Here is a 23,545-nt window from a genome sequence, read left to right as displayed (position 1 = left end):
TACGCTGTTAAGTGCAGGAGGATTGTCAGGATTTATACATCGGGGAAACCAAACAACCTCTGGCTACAACACAGAAGAGCCACCTCGTCAGGCCAGGACTCTGCAGTCTGTTTACACCTACAGGCCAGTGGACACTCTTTCAATGATGAGGATGTAACATCCTGGACAGGGAGGAACGCTGGTTTGAGGGCGGAGTCAAGGAGGCCATTTACGTGAAAAGGGAAAGACCATCTCTGAATGGAGGAGGGGCCTAAGGGTCCATCTGTCACCATCTTACATGCTGTGATTGCAGCCATTCCCCAACTCTGTGAATGGGACTCATGGACATGGATCAGTGGTTGTTGATCGATGGTCATGAGAATCTGCATGATTAAGATGAAGGAACTGACCTCAGCCCCAGTGGGCTGGTTTCAGTCATTATGCAAATGTCCTGTTTATAAGATTGAAACCTGCAGCTGAGACTGAAGACGTCACCTGATGATGACGAAACGTTTCTCTCACAAAACACTGCGTCCAGATGAACAGAACCAACTTTTGGAGACTCGTCTCTTGTACTGACTCACAGTTTTGTGTCTCTTGCAGCTGTTTCATCGGGCATGTTTGTTGTGACCCAGAGTCCAGATGTTTCTGTCATGGAGGGAGAGACAGTAAGCATCACCTGCTGCTGGACAAGAACGTTTGAAAGATTCAGAGTGGCCTGGCTGAAAAATCAAACAACAATTAAGAGAGAGACCAACGCAAATCAATCTCCAAGTGTCTGAAAAAGGAGGCAAAGACTCATCTTTGAACATTTCAAACATCAGAGGATTCAGGAACACACATCTGTAAAGTGACTGTGGAGATTCCATCTTTAACTGTGTTTAAAGGAAATGGGACCATCATCACAGTCAGAGAGAAGACGGTGAATAACAACAACAACAACCACACAGACTCCAGTGAGTGAACACGTTCAGTTTGGTGACCAACACGCCTCCAAAATATGTGAACATGTCACCTTTTACAGATTAAACGCTGTCACATGAAAGTCTAGTCTGTCACGTGTCTGTGCTGTTACCGTACACGTGGCAGCCTTTGGTCGTCTGAAGGGACGATTAATAAACATTGAATCCTCCAAACCAGAGCGATGAAACTACCTGAACGTCTGTCAGCTGAAAACCTTCAAACTTACAGACGTTTGTGACGACTGGCTTAGAAAAAACTTTACAAACTTGTTCAGCGTTTTTGGTTTTGTTTTAAATTTATGTGATGATTCCAAAAACACTGCTGATTAAAAATGAATGATTGACTTTTGACTGATTGTCTCATTTAATGAATTAATTAATACTTATCATAGTAAACTCCTCTGGGTTACCATAGTAACACGACCAGTAAAGATGCTGTGGCATGCAGACTGGAGCAGCAGGGATCAAACCACCGACCTTTCTATTGTCAGGTGACCTGCTCCACCTCCTGAGCCCCACTTCTCATGACAAATGACTTCCTTTTCTTTTATTCTCACTGACACTTGAGGATCATGTTTGATTAGAGCTGCTGCTGATTCTGCAGCCACAGGATGTGCCGAGGCTCAGGGAGGGGCAGCCATGTGACCAGTTCGGCTGAGAGAAAGAAGACATCAAAGACGTGCTGTGGAAGAGCCAGATATGAATAATAACTCATGATTAAACACGTAGAGGTGTATTAACACACAGTGAGTGAAGAAGAAACACCCAGTGCATCATGGGAGTCCCCCAGCAGCCTACACCTATTGGGTGGTTGTTACATGTACAAGATTCAAACTTGTGATTTGAACGAAATAATTTCATGTTTCTGTGGTGAACATAATTAAATCATGTAGCATCTGCATGAAATTCAGACACTTAATTCTTGTTCTTGTTGAGATGACAGGATACAATCTAGTCAGAGTGGTTCGTTACCTGGACTCACGAAGTTCACAAGATCACATTAGATGTCAAACTGCAGGAAAATCACTGGAGTTTTCAGCAGCAGACAACTACGCCCACAACAACAGATTTCTTTGAGTGTAACTAAGGGAGGATTCAGGGTCACCTGGTCCAGCCCTAACTATATGCTTTAGCAAAAAGGAAAGTTTGAAGCCTAATCTTGAAAGTAGAGATAGTGTCTGTCTCCTGAATCCAAACTGGAAGCTGGTTCCACAGAAGAGGGGCCTGAAAACTGAAGGCTCTGCCTCCCATTCTACTTTAACCCTTAGATGCACACGTGGGGTCAAAAATGACCCCAGGGGTTGTTTTTCTCCAAAATCTTTAAAATGCAAAGTTGTAATATATTCATATTCCAGGTATTCCTCATAAAATATGTTTGTGACATGAGGCCATTTGCATTTTTATTTATTTTTTCATTAATTAAAAAAATGCAGTTTTTGTATCACTACCCCACTCTTCCACAAGTGGGGTTAAAAATGACTCCAAGCAGTTCCTATGGAATCTTCTATGAAACTTTCATTCTTAGCAACTCTGACTGTTCCTCTTACTCTTCTGATGGATCAAGAATTAATTTTTGCACAGTAACGTACATGATTTATAGTCAGGGCTGCACATAAGTGGTCCGCAGGTGTGCATTCGCTGTCAAAATATGAGCATTCCCGGAAATTCAGAGAATACACGCTTCTTTTGCGGTGGAGGAGCACCTGTCACGGTCCTGGGGCTCCTGACCCAGCGTTTTTAGTTCTTTGTGATGTTTGTATTTTTGTACTTGTGTGAGTTATTCACACAAGTTTCGATCCCTTGCCCTTCATGTTGCTCTGTGTCCCCTCTGTTCTGTGTAAGTCTGTGTCTGCATGTTTGAGTTCCCCTCTGTGTCTCTCGGTTCTTAGAGTCCTCTGCCTTATGGTTTATGTCTCTGTGTTTCTTAGCTGCTGTCTCCACTGTGTCAAGTTCGCGTCTCTGTGTGATCCTTCCTGTTTTACTTTGAAGGTCCGTGTCTTATGTGAATGTGTCCTGCTTTGCTTGTCTCGTCAGTCCTGATTTCTCCCAGCTGTGCCCTCCTTCTGTGTCTCATTCCCCTCGTTACTCCCCAGTGTATTTAAACCCTGTGTTTCTCTGAGTCAGTGTCGCGTCGTCCCTCTTGCTGTGTGTGATTCTCCCCGTGTCTTCTGGTATGTGTTATAATTAGCATTTCCCAGTTTAGTTTTTCATTGCTTGTGTTCTGTTTTCCAGCAATAAAGCTGTGCTTTTGAGTTCAAGTTCTGTCCCCGTGAGTTTGCGTTTGGGTCCAATCCCTGCCTGCCACACAGCGTTTCATGACAGTACGATGTGACCACAACATGGACCCAGCAGACTTACCCGGGGAGAGCAATCTGATACGTGTGTAACGCCTAGTCGAGTGGATAACCCACACTTCAAATACACGGGCAAAGATTGTGGGAATAAATGCTATCGAAGCAATCCTCGGAGGAAATTCCCATCTCCGCCAGGTCAGAGGATGTGTGGACTTATTGGCCAATTTGAGGCGGCGCGAGCCCAGCAGCAACAGACAACAGCCACCCTGGAGCAGCCACGTCAGCCACACCGGCCGGATGTGGTTTTGCCCGGCCCTTCGGAGCCGTCTGCAAGGAAGAAACGACGATCACGCCGCCAGCGCGCCACCCCACAGCCGGACGTTCGGACTTGTACATCGCCGGCTGTGGTGAGTAAGGACTCTGTTTCTGTGTCGAACCGTGGGACTATTCGTTCAGGGGTTGTGTTTTGTGCTACGGATGGTAATGTGAACAGTTTATCAGCTGCCCAGCCTCCTGAAGCTCTCTTAGCTGCCCAGCTACAAGCTGCGTCTCCTGTGTCCCCGCTAGCACAGCCATTAACTCCACCACAAGCTCCATTTTCACCTCTACCATCTCTTCAGTCATCAGTTCGGTCTGCCGCTCAGTCACCCTTAGCTCCATCTTCCACACTACCACCTGTTTCTCTTCTGCCACAACCATCATTACACTCAGCCATTCAGGCTGCTACTCAGTCAGTCATTCAACCTATAGCCCTGCCATTAAGACACTCTGTAGCTGAGCCATTATCCATCCAACCCGCAGCCAATTCAGCTGCTCCTCCACCCGTTACACCTCCACCACAACCGTCACTGCAGTCTCCAGTTCAGTCCCCTGCAGCTCAGCTTTCCCCAGTGCAGTCTCCAGTGTCCCCAGTGCAGCCTCCCTTAGCACAGTCATCCACTCAACCACCAGCACCACAACCATCACTACCTCTAGTTCATTCCCCTGTGAAGTCATTAACTCCACCACCTACTCCACTCTCACCACCACCGTTACTACAGACATCAGTTCAGTCCCCTGAGCGGTCATTTACTTCTCCACCATTAGCAGCTCAGGTCCCCGTGTGTCCAGCAGCTCAGGTCCCCGTGTGTCCAGCAGCTCAGGTCCCCGTGTGTCCAGCAGCTCAGCTCGCACCTGAACCTTTGGCCCAGTTCCCCGTAGCAGTGCAGTTTTCTAGCCAGCTTAACTTTGAGCCCGGGGTCCCAATTCTCTCTGGCTCTACATCAGCTCCTGCTGGAAGCTCGGATGAGCTCATCCAGCACTCCGCGGCTCCCGCGCCGCCATCTACCTCGTCCGCTGGGGGTTCCAGTGAGCCCAGCCAGCACCTCCTCGTCTCCGCTGGAGGGTCCGAGGGGCCCGTTCAGCCTCCTGTCTCCGCTGGAGGGGCCCGTTCAGCCTCCTGTCTCCGCTGGAGGGTCCGAGGGGCCCGTTGCTCCACCAGCGTCATCAGCTTCAGCGTCGCCTGGTCCAGCTCCAGCGTCATCAGCTTCAGCGTCGCCTGGTCCAGCTCCAGCGTCATCAGCTTCAGCGTCGCCTGGTCCAGCTTCAGCGTCGCTTGGTCCAGCTTCTGCTTCGGCTTCGTCAGCCTTGTCTGGTCCTGCCTCGCCTGGTCCTGTGCCCACCGAGCCTCGGCCAGTACGCCTGACACTTAAGAACCGCCGCTGCCTTCTGCGCGGCCGGCCCCCTGAACTGCTCTGTCGTCTCCTTCGCCGCCGCCGCTGCTGCCTTCCACGCGGCCAGCCACCTGAACTGCTCCGTCGTCTCCTTCGCCGCCGCCGTTGCCGTCCGCATTGTCGGCCCCCTGAACTGCCCTGTGTTTGGGCTGTTTTCTTGGGCTCCGGTGTTTGCTGTGCTCCGCTTTTGTTATCTAAAGTAACACGGCTGCTATGAGGCCAGCTAGGATCCCTGTGGCCCTACAAATGATCCAGGACGGATGGGATGAAGAGCCCATTGGAGGCATTGACTCAGAATCTCACATCTAAGATATAGAGGACCCAGACTATTGCCCCCCCACTGAACAAGGCCTGTCAGATACAGAGGAGTCCTCTGAAGAGGAAATAAATATTTAGTCTAACAGAATAAGCCCCTCTTACTGCTCTAGCCACAATATTCTGAATTAGTCGGCCAGGGCTTGCACCTGGGTTTAGTACTTTCTCCCCACTAAATGCATGGAAGATGTTCATGTCTGATAATTTAATAGAAGAGGTGCTGTCATACACAAACATGGAGGCACAAAGAGAAGCCACAGACAGGGGAAAGAGTGGAAAAATGTAATCAAACATAAGCTCCTGGCCTTCATTTGATTGACCATTCTTGCAGGAAGTGAGAAGAACTGGGATGTACCAGTCGGTGTGTTTTTTGGGAGTCCTCTGCATAACCCATTGTTCAAGGCCACTATGTCAATTCAAAGATTTAAAGATTTCGCCGTTTCTTGCACTTTGAGGACAAGAGGACCAAAGCCTACCGACTGAAAACAAACCACATGGCAGCTTTCTGCTACATATGGGGCCTGTTCCTGGTCAACTGCAGGCAGAAATTCATCCACAGTGATTGTGTTACAGTGGATGAACAACTTGTGCCTTTCAGAGGGAAGACCCAGCTTCTGCAGTATATGCCGAGCAAGCATACAAAAGTGATACAAAAACTTAAAATTAATGAAAAAATAAATAAAAATGCAAAGGGCCTCATATCACAATCATGTTTTATGAGAAATACCTCAAATATGAAAATATTACAACTCTTCGTTTTAAAGATTTTGAAGAATAACAACAGAGTTTATAGCAAAATGCATTGTTTCTATTTGGGGTCATTTTTGACCCCACTCGTGGAAGAGTGTAGGTATTGGTAGGTTGTGCATCCAAGGGTTAAATACTCTAGGAACAACAAGTAGGCCTGCAGTGTGAGAGCAAAGTGCTCTAATAGGGTGATATGGTACTATAACAGGGGTCCCCAACTCCTGGACTCCGGTCCAAATCCAGACCCCAAGAGGATTTTGTCCGGATCACAAAGCAGTTTCTCATTTACCGTGTAGTTGGATAGTTTCTTCCTGCCGGCTGCCGTGGCTGACTTTTGAACTGGCGCGACACGCAGCTATGCAGGTTAGCATCATGCTGGTCCACTCTCCCAGCCAGCTGTTGGCGGTAATGCACCACCAACTGCCAATAAAACGACAAAGAAGAACAAGCTATGTGGGTGTGCGGGTTGATAGGTTACTATCTTGGGAGCTTGCTGAGTGGATGAGTAAAAGAAGATGGCTTTGTCAAAAATACTTATAAAGTTATAAAGAGTGGAAGTCTGAAGAGCTGTTATGAAATCAAACATAAGAACTTCAACCAAAGCTGTGCGCCTGGGTCTGACGGTAGAACAAGAAGAATAAATGAGGTATGAGCGGCTACACGGCTGATAACAGTCTGTGACAGCACAACAGCATACGAGTGTTCACTGTGAGCACGGTGGACTTTAGGAGGACACAAAAAGACTTTCACTGACTGGAAAATGATGAAGAGTGAAAGGAAGCTGCAGCAGAAACACTTTTTAGTTTGGAAGAGAAACAATGTAACACTTTTAGATGGAAACAAAGTAAAGTGTAACAATTTACCTTCAATAAAAAATAAATTACATCCTATAAACATTTGAACCGTTTGATACTGAAACATAAAATGAAATAAACTCCATAAACAATCAAAATGAATTCAAACTGATCAGCAACATTAACTCAGGAGCACAATATATGAAACACTTTAACCTACAAAACAAAAACGAATCAAACAGTTTGTGCTGATTTCTTTCTTTGATCAAAATAACAAAGTCAGCATTAATGGCTCCGACGAGCACGTTTTGCAGTGCACAGCTTTTCAAAGCAGCTTTGAAGCAGGATCCTGCAGCTCTCAGCTCCTGCTCAGTGTTTAGCTGGGACCTGGACTTGGTCTGCAGCAGCAGCAGAGAAGCCTCACAAAGATGAGACTAAAGGAAGAAGAACGCCCAGAGCCTGCTGCCCTCAGAGTGGATACTGCTTCTCTACACTCAGCCAGAATCCACTCAGTGTCTGTGATGTGAACTGCAGTCTCAGTGTGGAGTCAGACGTCAATGAACTGGTTCTGCTCTGCAAAGCTGAAACCAGTTGGAGCTGGTCATGCTGGGAACTGTTTTCATGGAAGTCCTTTTAAAAGTATCCCATCAGTGATGAAATATGCTGCTTGATATATGGAGTCACTGAGGCGGCATCATCGTCAGTAGTGTCAACAAATTCATGCAGGTTCTCCAATGAATCTGTGTCTCCTTCATCGAGTCTCCTGCCCCACACTGCAAGCTTTCAGTGACAGAGCTGATCTTGTGACCTGAGGGAGGTTTTTATCTTTCCCTTGAAGCTGTAGATTTACTTCATTTCCAAATATGTCCCTCAGGTAGGCCAGTTTTGCCAGGAAGCTCTCATCACTAACTCTGTGACTTCATACTTGTGCTCCTGCTCCAAAAACATCTGATCTGCTCTCTGAGCTCAAAAACTCAGGACAAGACTTTTCCTGGTGACAGCCGCCTGGCTTCACTGTGAAACAGCACAGCTTGATGTTCGGCTCCATCTCCTCACAGACAGCAGAGACACTCTTGTTGTTACTGGTCTGGTCTTTATAAAACCGACTACACCAATAATTTCAGTCATAACCTCACTGAATTCAGAGGAAAGCTGCTCTCAGTGTGAAACACTCCAGCAGAGGGCGCTGTTAAGTCCTTATTGTAACACAGTTACTGTGTGCAGTTAGACTTCATACATAATCTGCACTTATTTCCATCAGACATGCTGTCAGTAAATGATTGGTTTCTATTGATTCTACTTCCTGTTGACTCGTTTGATGACAGTGAAACAATCACAGCTGATTGTGTGATGATGTAAACTGTCACTGTTACATTCAGTGTGTGTGACATAATGTTAGTGCAGGCTGATAACAGCCTGGTTCTGTTAGAAACACATGAACGTGTCCATAGATCAGTGTGTGTTTAACATGAGAGCTTCAGCCCTGCTGATGTGTTAAATAAAGACATGCAGGAAAACTGATGAGACTCTGAAATAACTCTTTATATTTATAATGTAACTCTGCATCAAAAGAACAACAAAGGATCCCAGACAGGTTTCTGTGAACAAAGACCATTCTGATGTTTCTGTGTTTCTAACACTTTGACATTATTAGTAAACAGACTGCAGTGAGCAGCATTTATAAAGAGCTTCTATATAAAGATATGACAGCTGTTTGACAAGTTTATCACTCTGTGTTTGGACCTGATCAGTCCAGCTGTTTACTTGAAACATGTTCATTTACCTGTTCTGTTATATTCATGTTCTTGTCTCTGTTGAAAACACATTTTAATGTCCCTCAGATTTTTCTCCCAGATGAATAAATATAAAAATGACACAAACTGACTGCAGCTACTTTTTGTCCTTTCTGTCAAAAACCTTCATGTGACTCATGAGAGACACGTTTCAGCTGTTTGTGACAGATCAGAGGCCAACAAGTCATTTATAACACTTTCCATCATTGTTTAAAGTTCTCAGTGTTTCTGTGTTGCTGCGTATAGGATCTCCCAGCATCATCACTGTGCTGTCCAATCATTGTGTGCGAGGTTACCCTTATAGTGCGATGTGTGTTTGCACAAAGAGAAGCATGTGTGTCAAATATAAATAAGCACAGAACAGAAACAGCTGCTCGTTTCTTCTGTTTAGAGTCAAGTTAGTGTTTTGTGTCTTTGTTTGAGGCCTGATGTCGAGCAGAGGTGTGTGTAACTGCACTGGTCTGTTATATGTGTGAAGTGTGTGCTTCTCTTCAGCATCATCTTTGTCACTGCTGATTCCTTTGTGTCATCATGTGTTGAGAAGAGAGAACAGTTATAACGGAGGAGCAAAAGGAAGCCCTGAAATCTGCATCAACAAGGAAGTGTTGGCTCACCAGTGATCCCAGCAGAGCCACTGGTTTGGCTCCAGTTGTTCTAGATTCAATGATGTTGTTGCTACAGATACATGTCAGCATCTTTATTGAATTTTATATGAAGCAGAAATGGTGTCATTAGGAGAAGAAGAGGAGAACAAGTCCGGCGAGGAGGCAGCAGCTCTTAAAGATGAAACAGCAGCTCAGCCCTGAGCTCAGAGAGCTGCACATGAAAAAGCTCCTCAAGCAGATCCTGTCAGAGGTTTGTCATCAACAGGAGGAACTGTTCACATCATAGGATGAAGATGCTGTCAGCTGGATGAAGAAGGTTATTTAATGGCAAACGTTCACACTGAAGTCAAATTGTTGTCGTGTTGAACAGATTCATGTACTGATCGTCTCCAGAATGTTAGAAGAGCTTCAATGAATCATTAGAAACAACTTACAGCTGCACAGCTGTGTCAAACACATCTGTGTGTCATTGTGGGATTGTTGTGTTTCTACATGTGACACACGTCTAAAACATGCACACAATCTGAACACAAACAGGGACTCATGTGTTCCCACAGCCAGATGCTGAGAGCCATTTCCTTGTAGTCCTGTGTCTACATACATGAACCATTAGATGTTATTGGAATGATTGTCAGCTCTGATAGTTTCATGTGTGTTTAGCTGGACGCTGTTTGATCCTCGACATGTTTAAAGGTGTCCAGTCCTGAGACACTGGGGCTGGAAACAGCTGTGATGTCATTGGACTGTCACACAGACAGAAGTGCATGAAGTGAGCAGCCGAGGAGCCGCTGATGTTTTGGATTCAACAGCATTTGAAAGGTCGACACAGACACATTTGCACACAGAAAGCTGAATCTGTCATATGCCACAGTGAACTCACTGTTCAGTGTTTTTCAGGAAGCTTCTTAACTGCCTCTGCTGCCAAACAAGCAGCTGATGTCCTTGAGAAGAAGCTGAAGAAGTCTTCAACAACAAATACAGGAAGTGGACTTTCAAATACTGGATTCACTTTAGACTCACAGAGAAATGACTCAACCAGCTGTGTTTGACTATATGAAAGGTCAGTGTGTGTCTGCACACAGACTGTTGTGTTGGACTGTTATTCAGTTGTCTGCTGAATGTTTTCAAATGTCTGCATCTCAGCTGTGATGAGGCTGGGGGTCATGGGAGGCCACCGTAGCAGCCTCTTCAACATCATGACATCATCATAAATGCTGCTGGACTGTCTGATGGGCTGACGGTGAAAAAGCCGTCGGGAAGGAAACAGAAGACATTTCAGAGGCTGCAGCAGATTTCTTTGATTCGGGGCCTTTTTCAGCTTTATTGGACAGAGCAGTGAAGATAAGTGACAGCAAAGCAGAGAGAAAGGGGGCGTGGCCCGGGTCAAAGCCAGGCCAGCTGCTCTCCACCTCGTGGTCACCTGCTCATCCTAGTGAGCTCCACCAGCAGCCCTTTCACACACTTTACACTGTCAAACACTGTGTGTGGACCTCAGCTAACAACAGGCTACATTTAAGTCTGGACTACATGCTTTTATATTGTTTTTATTCCATCAGCAGCTCAACATCATGAGCAGCTTTGACATAAAGACATCAAACTCAAGCTGACTTTAAACTACTTTTAATACAGGGGCTCAAAAACAACAACATCTTTATTATATATCAGGACACAAAGTCATTTCATCTCAAAGGGAAACAGCTTTATTTGGAATAACCAGCACTATCAACTGGTTTGGGATCTCCACCAGTTTCATGTCTTTGCAGCTTCTCCAACAAAGTTCCTTTAAAATCAGCATGTTTGTCTTTATTGGTTTGATAGTGATTGATTATTCAGTCCCAATCTGCTGTCATCTAAAGAACAAAATGATGTTTCTATGAGTCACAAAGCTCCAGATGTTGTCGGCTTCACAAAGAAAACAAAGAACTTAAACACAAAGTGTTTGGAGCCAAAATGTTCCCAAGCTGCTCTTTTTGAAATGGCAGAGGTACAGTGGTGTCTAACAGCACACTGTGGAAGGCAAACATGTTATTGTTGGATGAAACTTCATGAATCCTTTGTAGATTTGAGCTGTTGGAACCTTTCTTTTCTCTTCAGGTGTACAGATGCTGAGGAGGCAGGTGGAGCAGGTGGAGCTGTTGTGATGCTGGCAGAGGGTGTGTCTTAGTAACTCTGTGAGGCAGAACTGGATCCAACATTGTGGATGTGTTGATGTTGGAGCCATTAAGAGTCTCTGGCCACACTGTAGGATTTCCCTTTGATCCACTGTGGGGGCATTTTGGAGTCTGTCAGTGAAACTCTTCATGTTTGTGTTTGACTCCAGTTTATAGAAACAGAGGAATGTGTCATGCTTTTGTTCGGCCTCCACAAATACACACATTTGTTCATTGGTTGGACTTTTTGGAAGGAGACACATTGAAAACCATGTTAATAAGATCTTGTTGTTTCCTGTGGATCCGACACAGAGAGTGGACTTCAGACAGAAAGCGTGGAAGAGATTTTAGAGGCCGTGTGTGGCAACAGGAAGTTTCTGTGTGTTTGCTGATCTTACATGTGGAAAACAACACGTGATGTTTGTGAAGTCCTACAATGATCATTGTTCTCACAGCATTTTGAGTGGGAACAGTTCAAACTGGGAGTAGTGGGAGTTATTTACTGATTGAAACAAGCTGAATGTTTCTGTGACCATGAAGATCAGCAGCTCAGCTGATCAATGAACTGACATCTATCAGTCGTTTCATGAGATGAAGTCATCAGCAGACATTTGTTCTGACTGTGTGATGAATGTCAGAACGTCAGGGCTCTGCTTTAGTCACTGCTTGATGATCATTGGCTCATTGTTGAATCCAGGGCCCAGTCTGACCTCTGACCTTTGCTGCAGGTCTTCTGTGTTATCTCCACTTTCATGTCTGATCTTCTGCTGTATCGTCCAAAATAAACATCTGGATCATTTCCAACACTTCAGCAGATCTTTAGTTTGGGCAGTGCAGCACAGAATAACACATATTGTACTATACTGCCCACTTCCTGATCTTATTGGATCTGTGTGTGAGGTTGGTGAAGGAAACACATGTTTACTGAGTGAGTCGCTGCCATTAGGAACTAGTTTTTATATCACAGCCTGGAAATCACACAGGACCATTTCTGCAAGTGAAAAGTCGTCATTGGAGGAAAATCATTGTGTAGTTTGTGCGACTGAAGAATTGTCCCAACTACATGTGCTGCTGACCTTTGACCTTTCCTTTAGGTGCACAGAGGAGTCTGTGGGAACATCCAGAACTGAGGCATCTTGTGTACAAACGTGTTCAGACCAGATGTCAAATGATGTCAGATGTCATCCGTGAATGGATGCAACTGTGGATCGTTCCAATAAAATGAGACAGTTTTGTAAGTACAAGCCCACTACAACCCATCATCAACATTTTAAATTACATTATACATCTTCACTGATATAAAGCACCACTATTTTAACCTGATTCACTTTTTCCACCCTAACAGTTCATTCCTCAAATCAAACAAGATATTTGACCCTAAAAAAATGCATCAACAAATAATTTTGTAATAAAATATTTATTCTTCAACTTTTACAAGTGAAATCAAACAAGTGTGTTTAAGAGTGAAACCAGAGTGGAAGCTGCTCATATAGAGTCCAACCCAGGCTAAAGTAAGCTGAGTAGAGCAGCACCATCAACGTGTCGGCTCTCTGGACACGGTGCAAGATCGCCATCTGCAGGACAAAACTAGTTTTTCTCGCCCTCCTCGTCAACATCAAGATGATGTCATCGTACAGCAACTGATTCCCTGTCCGTCTGGAACAAAGCATTTACATTAAAAAAGACATTTACAGAAAATACAAACACCAACAACACATCTCATCATCACATGATATTTTATTATTTATTATATTATATATTTTTATTGTACCATCAACATCAACAAATACCAGCATATTTTCTTTGAGATTGAGTAGAGTGGACCTTTCCCTTGGTTCACTTCCTGCTCGCAGCATCAGCTGACCTCTGACTTCCTGGTTAAGGTCTCTCAGCGTTGACTGGAATATCAAATCGGACTCACACCATGTTCTTGTAATGTGGTCATGTCTGTCAGCTGTTTGAAGAGCATCTCTGGCCTAAACACAATAGGAAGAACAACAACACGGCAAAAAAAAACAACACATTTCCATATTAGATGAAGGGCACCGTAACTGGAAATGGTAACATTCATCTGATGCTGCTTTAGATTTATCTTCTGTTTTAGACCAACTTTGATCACTTCGAGCCATCTTAAGTCCGTTTGTTCTAACTTCTCACTAACGTCTCGTATGATTTCAGATCCCTGCTGTTCCCCAGCTGCCCTGTAGGTGGCCTCAGTGTGTCTCACACCATTTACAGATGATTACAGGTCGTTTACAGTTCAAACAGGTCCAACATAAGAAATATGTAGAAAATATCCTGCTATAACAGTTTGGGTCAAAGTGCAGATGTTCCAGATGTTCTGAGTCTGTCTGTGTTTCATGTTAACATGTAGATGTTGGACCAAAGTGAAGCTTTTTGATGTGACAGCAGGAATGTGAAGTGTAACTCTGAGCTGTAGGAAATGAAACTAAACGGACTTTTTCTCCTTTATTTATAGGAAAGTGTAGGAGAGCAACAGATGAACAAGCGTTACTGTAACAGGAAACATCAGAGGACCTTTATGTTCATCATCATCACTGTTTCCTTGTTCTGTCACAAACACACACTTCCTGCTCTCTCTCTGATGGATCTGATTGGCTGTTTCATTCACAGGAGGTCAGGGCGTCACACAAACAGCTTTAACTGCACAATGACACACTTTAAATCATCTGCAGACAAACCTGTGTGTTTGATTTATGAAGAAATAATAAAGACGTGTGTACAGCTGTCCATGAAGCAGCTTCTCACACAAACTCTGACACTTCAGCCACTTTAATTCCTGCAAAGCTGCGTAATAAAGAGCTGTGACTGCTATGAGCTGCTGATGATGACTGCATGAAGCTCTCAGCTGAAGCTTCTTTCATTTATTTTAATGTTAATGTCGCCTTTTTAAGTCTGTGTGAGGATTTTAATGACACACATTAAAGGAGCTTCTTTGATTAGAACCAAATTCATGTTGATTTTCAGCCTGAAATGATAAAAACTTTAATAATTCTGTTTATAATCATCAACCTGGAGACTAATGAAAAGTATAATAGTGAAAAAAAGCCTTTATTATTTGAGTAATGCCTGAATCTGCTCAGAGACAACACAGAGGTGTTGATGACAGTTTGACATTAACTGAATTAAAAACTAGGGCTGTAAAATGATTAAAATTTTTAATCAGATTAATCACAGCCTAAAAATCAATTAATCATGATTAATTGCAACTCGAAATATGACCAAAATGTGTGCAAACATACGGACAGATAGCGGATTTTTACACACTTGTTAGTGTTATTTAATGCTAAGACCACGCTGAGTGGCCTGCGTTCACTCAGCGTGGTCTGACGTAGGCTGGGTGTTGTGCTGGAAGCGAATTAATCACAGCCTAAAAATTGATTAATCGCAACTCGAAATATATGTGTATATATGTGTAAAAATCGGGACAGATAGTGGTTTTTAACACACTTGTTTGTTTTATTTATTATTAATTGTGAGTACAAACAGTACAAGCAGAACAGGGATTCAAATAATTGTGAGGGATTTTTACTGAATGTTTTCCACCCGTTTAAATCTAGCACATTGTTTTATCCATATACATCTTCAAGTTCACAGAACGTAGGCCTAATTCAACAGGCAAAATAGAAAAAATCTCCAATCATCCTTTTGGGTAAGGTAGATTAGTGCAAAAAAATATGAACAACAGTGAAAAGTATTGTTTAAATCACATTCAACCATAGAACAAGCTCTAAACACACGGTCCTCTGGTCTACTCATCCTTCAGCCAGTTGCTGAGACAAACCAACTTGTCCACGTTCTCTGAGTGCAGAGCAGACCTCTTCTTGTTCACAATGTGCCCTGCTACAGAGAACAGCCTCTCACAGGGCACTGTGGAGGCAGGAGTGGCCAGGTATCTGCGAGCAAGGCGGGCCAGCTGGCTGTGGGCTCCTGCATGAGCTGCCCACCACTGTAAGGGACAGTCCTCTAAGGCAGTGCAGGGCTCTGCTCTGTAGCGCTGTATGGCTCTGTCCTGCTGTACCTCCTCCTCTGACTCAGAGTCAGAGTCCATCTGCAGCAGGCTCAGCCTCTTCTTGGCTGGACCTTCTTCTGCAGTGTGTGATCTTCTAGGAGAGTCTTCATGCAGCATGCCTGCCAGTGTGATCCACACTGCTTCTCTGTCAGTCTTGGGCACACTGCGTAGGTCTTTAAAACGTGGGTCCAGTGCAGTTGCGATCTGGAGCCATGCATAGTTGGTATGTTCCTGGCGGGAAGCAAGGTCTTCCTTAAACTTCTCTTTAAACCTCACCACATATGCAGGGTCCTCATCAGTTACTTCCATGACACGGCGCAGGTGGCAGAAGGCTGGTAGAACTACAGAGCAGGAGACGTAGGCCTCTCCTCCCAGCAGTTCAGTCACATATCTGCAGTGGAATACACACACACACACACACACACACACACACACACACACACACACACACACACACACACACACACACACACACACACACACAGATAAGACAGCAAATTAAAAAAAGCTTTTTATTACTAGGTATTAAGACATTTTCATAATAACAAAACTGATTTAAGATGTATGTTTGATACATTTAATCTAAACCTACAATTATGGTCACAATGACAGGCTCACCTGCAGGGCTCTAGAAGTGTCTCCAGTCTCTGGAGTTTGTCCCACTCTGGAGGCGTCAGGAGGACAAGTTTATGCTTTTGTTTATCCAGAGTCGCGGTTACTGCAGTTTGGTTGCGGATCAAGCGCTTCACCATCTCCAGCGTGGAGTTCCAGCGCGTAGGCACGTCCTGGGCCAACGGCTCCTGCTTGCGCCCCAGTGACACCTGCTCTGCGTTCAGCTCTGCTGTGTTTGCTGGGCTGTGCTTAAAATGGCCAACAATTTTGCGGCATTTGGCCAGCGCAGTGACAAAGCCACTGTCTGCGAGACTCACTGTGATGCATCTCTGTAGAATGTGCGCGGTACACGGCATGTGATTGAATGGCATGATGCGAGCCGCGGCGATCATATTGCGCGCACTGTCCGTGCCTACTGTTGTCACCTTCTCCTCAATTCTCCACCTGCGAGCAACAGTCTGGAACTGCTCTGCACAAGCCTCCGCAAAGTGCCGCTCTTCCGTTTTCATTATAGTCAGCGCAAAGGATGTCAGACCCCAGGCTTCAGTGATTAAATGCGCAGTAACTCCCAGGTAATTGTTATTACTCAATGATGTCCAGTGGTCTCCTGTCAGAGCCACGCATTCTGTGTGAACTAAAGCCTCTTCTTTTTTCTTTTTCTCCGTTTCATACAGTTCGTGGATTCGAATTGTTATTGTGCTTCTCGCTGGGGGCTTGTAGGACGCGTCCTGAGATGCAACCTTTAAAACATCCGCAAAGCCCTTGTCCTCCACAATGCTTAGCGGTCTACAGTCCTTTGCTATCCATTTGGCTATATTGTCGGTCAGTTTGTCCAAAGAAGACTTACCGAGTGGCCTGCGTTCACTAAGAGTGGTCTGACGCAGGCCGGGTGAAGCTGCTGCCCCGACAAACGCATGTTTGGCATTAAGGTGGTATTTTAAGGTAGAATTTGAACGGTGAAATTGAAACTCTTTACTACAGTGAGTGCAAATTACAACGCGTTTGTTTATTGTCCCATCTATGTTCTTCTTGTATTTGAATTCCCCATCCAGAAGGCCATCCGCTTCCTGCTTCTCCATTTTCAGTGGACAAACATCTTGAGAAAGTTGAGGGTAAACAGGAATGTTTCCTCTGGATGAGTCCGACTCTACCAGAGGAAAAGGGGAAAGATGCAGAGAAGACAGCGCGAATGTATGTATGTAAACAAATCAAGTGGAATTATGGGAGCGACTTTTTTTTTTTTTTTTTATCTGCGTGTTGCGCTAAATAGTTAAATATTCTAACGTAATTAATTCCAAAATTTAATTATCGCAATTAACGCGTTAATTTCGACAGCTATATTAAAAACAAAGTGCTCTTATTGTGAAAATCTGCCTCCTACTTCTTTAAATCATTTTTATGTATTTTTTAACGTCACAGTGAAACATTGAGGCATTAATCTGACACAGTTTGATCAGCAGCTGTGTTTTCACTGACGTTTCACTTTGATTTGTTCAGGCTGAGCAGAGAGGATCGGTTCTCTGTGTGCGCACTGCTGAGAAACACAAGCTCATTTCTGCTGTTTCATGAAAAGTGTTATGGAGGAACAAGAAGTTCAGCCTCTAAACTCTCAGCGTGAGGACTGAGTGAAGAGTTTCAGAGCAGAGAGTTTTGGCTCACAGCTTTTAGCGTCTACACAAAGAGACGATTACGCACTTGATCTGAGAACATCTCCACCTCCTACAAACAAACTCTCCTACGAGCAGCTGTCACAACCACAACAGGCAGAAGACTGGATTTCTTCAGGTCAGATTTACTGCAGTTTGCATAAATTGTGTGTCACAGACATTGTAGTTCACATTTGTGTGACTCGTTTAAATCTTCTCCTCCTGAAAGTGAAACTCTTACAAACACATCAGGCCACAACCTGCTGCAGGTTGTGCAGCAGGTTGTGGACATCGATTCATTAATGTTGAATTCTCTGCAGCTGCTCTGTTGCCATGTTGTTGCAGTACCGTATTTTCACGACCATAAGGCGCACTTAAAAGTCTTAGATTTTCTTCAAAAAGTACGGCGCGCCCTATAGCGCAGTGCCCCCTATGTGTTGTAAGGAGGACGTAGTAGAGAACACCATGAGAACGTTAAAGGGTGAAGTGTGGGCGTTGATCGTATATACCGGGACAATCGCACATACGTGTATAAAAGAACAGGTATGTGCGTTATGCAGGACATCGTTGTTTTAACAACCCTGAAAATGGCAAAGAGACACGCTTACGAAGCACAGTTTAAACTGAAGGCCATCAGCTACGCGGAGGAACATGGAAATCGAGCAGCGGCGAGAGAATTTAAGGTTAATTTAATGAATCGATGGTTCGCAAGTGGAGGAAGCTGGAAAACAAGCTCCGACAGGTCAAGAATACGCAGCTGAGTTTCCGCGGACATAAGGCGATTGATAGAGGATTTTTATGAAATACAATATAATCAAGTGTGTTTTATTTTCTAGTGTTCATATATTTTCACATAACCAAGCCTATTGTTAAACAAAACACAATGCATTCCTTACTTCAGTGTTTGAGATGTTTGACAAGACAGGATATACATGCATTCTTTACTTCAGTGTCTGTGATGTCAGATAAGCATGAATACTGCTGTGTCGTTATTTTTCAGTTTGTGTGCAGAGGTTAGATAGCTAAGACAATGCCTGAGCTCTCCCCTTTCCGTTAAAAGAGGAAGTGCTATGTAATCCATTTTGAACTATAAATAAAGCAAGCAGCCTGTACTCGTTGTGTCTGTCTTCTCAGAGGCATTCACCCGTGTACACGTTCTTAAACTCTGAGTCGGTCTGCAGTGTCTTATTTCTCTTACTTGTGAACAGATGTCTAAACCCCTGACATTTAATTGGTCCTTCGTAGCCGGATAACTAACTGTTATTTTTAACGTCTAGTTGTCCACAGACGGTTTTCATCGGATTCTGACGTCGTGTTGCCTGTGCTGGAAAAAATCTGTGCACAGTAAAAAGGAAAATCCGGGAGCGTGAATTCGATCTCTGGTCAGCGAGGCCCCACGACGCCAGGACCAGATGTGCCGGATCCAAAACGCAGCGCCACAGTAAGGTGAATATGAAACACTGCATTCCATCTAGCGCTAAAATACGTTGATATTGAGATTTTCCTTTAAAATAGTGTGTAAACCTGGTTAGCGCCGACAGATCTCAATCCAGAAGGGATTTAAGAGACAACAGGCAAGAGCGAAATTCTAGAAATCGCTATTAAAAGTTCCGGTTGCTTTGGGAAAGCAGCTGTAACGGAACGAGTTCCGGTCGCTCTGGGAGTGGCTGCAACGGAACAGTTAGAAGGTTGCACAATAAAAATACGGAAAGTCTCAATAAAAATTATAAAAGCGCACTCTGTTTGTGTTAACAAAGAGAAGTGAGTTGTCATTTACGACCCAATACGCGGTCGAACCCTTCTCAAGCTGTTTTCCTGTGTACACTCACGAACTGGCTGGAGTGGGAAACTAAGGTTGTGCGTCATCACGTAAAATCAATAACCGCTTTCTCAAATAGTGAGAAAGTAGAAGGCTGTTATTGATCACCTGCCCGCTCCTTTGTGCCAGAGAAGGTGTCACAGTTCTGACGTAATTAGTTTAAAATGGGTAACTCTAAAACTAAAGTAAAATTAACAGCAGATGAAGAGTGGTTAGAAAAAAACTGTTCAAATGCAGGAATAGTCAGTGCAAAAAGGTGGAGAAATACAAAATAAAATATATTGTCCAGCTTGGCAAGGCAAATGCACCCCTGATTTAATAAATGCTTTAAAAACCGCTTTGCAAAAAGAGCTATATGTGGAAAAAAGTCAGAAGAAAAAAGCAAAACGTCTAGCAGAATGGCATCTTTTCAAAGTGATGATGACAGACGTAGAAGACGTGGAGAGGAAGGAAGTGAAACAGATGAAGCGGAAGTTTACAATATAGAACAACTGCTGCTAGGGTCAGAAGCCAAACCAACAGTTGTAATATATGTGAAAGGTGTGCCGTTAAAAAAAAATGTTTTGAGACACAGGAGCTTGTAAAACTGTTTTAACTGTAGAAGTCCCAAATGTAACATTTTCAAAAAACACTATAATTGTGAAATCAGCCTCAGGACATGTGACAAAACAGCATCTAACCGATCCCCTTTTTATGTCACATAGAGATAGTGGCCGTGGCTGCAAAAATCAGTGCATTTATGACCCATCATGCCCAGATTGTATGAAATAAATAAAAGGAAATCATTCATATGAAGACCTTCAAGAGAGATGCATAAGGTAGATTAAGGCTGTATCATTGTACAGCCAAGGAAAGTGTGTGAAAAGATAAATGTTTCCATCCTGGAGGTGGGTGAGACTGCAGCTCATTCACGTCCTTGATGGATACAAAATAAAATATAATAATAAACTACTTAAGATAAGATAAGATAAGATAGAACTTTATTAATCCCTCGGGTGGGTTCCTCTGGGAAATTCGATTTCCAAAAAAGCACAGCACCGACAGAAGTTACAGAGTTATACACACACACATATATATAAATACAGAGACAATATAAATAAAATATACGAAGGGTTGGTTCGACATGCAACAGAGAGAATGCATGTGACTGAAGGTTGGATCTGAGATGAGGCAAACAGAAGACCAGTCTAAAATTAGGCACAAACCTGTTCAGAGATGAAGCAAATTGTACAGATTGGATGAACTATAAATTATCTGTTTGCTGAGTAAGATGATCCTAACTATTAAATTGTCTCAGTAGTAGTATAGTGATATACACTAGTAAAATATTGTAATATACTATTGTTACTATATAGAGAGAAAAAGATGATGATATTAATAATGATATAAAATTAATATTGACAAGAAGTATCCTAGTCAGTATGATGTGAGATGGACAATTGTTATGAAGTAGTCTGCACCAAGCTTAAGGTTTGCTCAAACTCAGTATAATGACATATGAGATGAAGAAAATAAAAGCAATATCTAAACCAATTAGGTGCATAGAGGCACTTAACCTGCTTGAAAACCTGTCATTTATCCTAGATAAATATTACTGAGATACAGAGCACATCTATAATAACAACTAATAAGCCAAACCCTGTAGATAATAACTAAACCTACAGGATTATGAAGCTGAATTAAATGTGTGGACACCGCTAAGTTGATGAGCATGTTACACATTTTCTTTTATTTTTTATTTATTGGTTTTTTATAGCAGAGGCTGCATGCTATTAAAAGCCAACACATGCAGCTGTCTGTGAGCTCAGTTTCCCCTCACACTTCTGCTCTGTTTCTGGCAGCATTTTTCTTTGTCTTTTTGTGTCCTGACTCATGTATGTTTTTGTTTTTTGATTATTTTGTTGGTTTGGAAACAAATTTGTGCTGATACTTGAGGGATTGGGTGTGACGGGTACAAAATAATAAATAATAATAACACTATGAAAGTTGATAGTAGGGTGAGTGCAAGGCGGTGTGTGAAAAGAGGAAGTCTGAGAGAGAAGTGCGTGCGTAGGCAAACTGCAGAGTGTGTGCGTCAAAAGAGGGTGTATTGTTTTTACATCAAGGTTTAGTAGAACTAAAGTAGAATGTCACAAACAAACAGATAAAAAAGTAAAATGAAGAGAGAAAATAACTGACAATTACATTAATGAATAGAAAACACACATACACAAAGTGCCATATGTGAAATTATTCTAGGAAGGAGTCAGAAGTGGGATAGTTTAATATAAGATGCAATGAAGGAAGCAGCTTACACTCTAATTTCCAGAGCCAGTGTGTTCCCTCCCCTGCCCACTTGGCCCCCGTATCAGGCGAGTATGGAAGGCTGGATAGCCCATGACGGGTAAGATCCCACCTCGAAACCCTGGGACAACCTAAGGCAGGCACAGTCACGATTACTCGGCCTCACTCAGTCCCTGTGAGCTCAGACTCACGGGTGAGATGAAGTGAAGAAGACGGGACCTCAAGGGTAAAGCCGCTGGGCTAAGGCGGAGGTGGAAAGTGGCAAGTGGAGCCCTAACTTCTGGCTGAGGACAAGGAATGCTGCTATTTAAGGTAGGAAATCAAAATTTGGGTTAGTAAATTTGGGAAGGAGTAAATTGACTGTTTAAAGGCAAAATTATGAAGGAGTCTGACACACTGGAAAAGCAACATATGCAAATTCACATACACAAACATAAAATACATTTGAGTTTGAAATTGAGGAACTCAAAGAAGCTATATGACAAAGTGAGTTATGAAAACAAAAAGTGATTAAAGTAGTTTTAAAAGAGTGACTTAGGAGTGCTCTGGGACTAAGTGATCAACAGTAGTGATCACTGTAGAAAGAAATAAAATAATTTAATAAGGTGGTAATGTTTAAACATATGTTTCTGTTGTTACAGCAACTCATTGAGAGATGACTCAGTATGCAAATTAGCTGAAGTGAGTGGTGACGGAGGAGCTTCCTGTGTGTGTGTGTGACTGAGGCTTTCAGAAGAGGAAGCATAGCAGACAAGAGAAGTGCAGAGTTGGGTAGGAAATTTATAGTTTAGTGATTATACGTTGTCGTAAAGAGGTTTTATGCTGAATTTAAGTATGTTAAAGGGGGTGATTTTTGTGTGCAAATTGTGTGGTTTTAATGAGACGTTCGGTGTATTGAGGGGGTGAGATTATGTGGTGGCAAAACTTGTGTGTTTAAGGTTGTTGTGGTGATGGGTTGATTCTGTCAGTAAGGTTTGGGTTGTTGTTGTTTTTGTTTTAATAGAGGGAGTTTTAGGAAACATGGACATGTCTAGGATTGGGCCCATTAGTTTGTAACAGTGCACTTAAAGGAAACCTGTCAGGTGATTTTGTTTTGTGTTTTGTGAGCTAATAATCAGCTCTATTTTTTCTCATTTCTGTTCTAAGCAGGCCTGCAACAGCGCTGACAAATTCTCGGGGAGAGCAAATAAAAGGGGGGCTTTCCAGATTACAATTGGCTGAGGAGAAAGCTACCTGTGGGGACTGATCAGGTCGTAAGTCCCTGTCCAAAATTGTAGGATTTTATGCGAGTCAATCCAGTCCAAAAGCATAAAGAAATATTTTCCTATGGAAAATAAAAAAAAATGAATGAGCTCATTTTGCTGAGGGTGGAGAATCTGATCGTGCGGGAAGCTCCACTATTAGCAAATATATGGTGTGACTGCATGTGAGTGAATGTGTGGCTGGGTGAGTGAGGATGCATAAATGTGGACAAACAATTGGCTTTTACTAGAGAAAATTTCTGTTTTGTTGACTGGGGTTAGATTATGGGATTATAGTATATTGTTGGGAGAATGCCAAATGTTAAAGGGGAAACATTTTTGATGTAACTCATGTTACCATTAATTGGAGAAACACATGACTGATAATTGTTCTGTTTCAAGTTTATTTTTATGACATAGATTGGAGCATGAGTGGGGAAAAACTAAGCATTTTGAGTTTTGTATAGTATTGTGACACATTTCATGTGTCAAAATAAAAGGGGGAATTTAGGGTTTAATAATTTAATTGTTTAATAATTTAGGATCATTTTAGGACTTTT

General features: G+C 43.2%; 2 protein-coding genes across 2 annotated transcripts in view; one reads left to right on the top strand and one right to left on the bottom strand.

Annotated features, from left to right (window-relative positions):
* Positions 1 to 23,545, top strand: part of LOC146606895 (protein NLRC3-like) — a 597,012-nt gene that overhangs the window by 215,531 nt on the left and 357,936 nt on the right. The window contains exon 6 of the mRNA XM_085349311.1: positions 867 to 901. Within this exon, the coding sequence (XP_085205437.1) occupies positions 867 to 901 (35 nt within the window). The remainder of the gene's footprint in view (positions 1 to 866; positions 902 to 23,545) is intronic.
* Positions 15,124 to 17,075, bottom strand: LOC146606900 (E3 SUMO-protein ligase ZBED1-like). Its single transcript, XM_085349341.1, has 2 exons — positions 16,003 to 17,075; positions 15,124 to 15,775 (listed from the first exon to the last, which is right to left on the bottom strand). The coding sequence occupies exons 1-2, from the start codon at positions 17,073 to 17,075 to the stop codon at positions 15,124 to 15,126; spliced, it is 1,725 nt and encodes a 574-aa protein (XP_085205467.1).

The sequence above is a fragment of the Diplotaxodon limnothrissa genome, unplaced genomic scaffold, assembly GCF_057381915.1.
Source record: "Diplotaxodon limnothrissa isolate DT_005_m unplaced genomic scaffold, D_limnothrissa_male_GT1.1 unmapped_scaffold_4, whole genome shotgun sequence".
NCBI lineage: Eukaryota > Metazoa > Chordata > Actinopteri > Cichliformes > Cichlidae > Diplotaxodon > Diplotaxodon limnothrissa.
This window is presented reverse-complemented; position numbering and strand designations above follow the sequence as displayed.

What these genes read in the sequence shown, in the direction of transcription:
- LOC146606900 (XM_085349341.1), bottom strand. Translation starts at nt 17,075, where the DNA reads ATGGAGAAGCAGGAAGCGGATGGCCTTCTGGATGGGGAATTCAAATAC. An exon ending in ACACTTCTAGAGCCCTGCAG is followed by an intron (nt 15,776 to 16,002) that starts GTGAGCCTGTCA and finishes ATTCCACTGCAG; the next exon opens with ATATGTGACTGAACTGCTGG.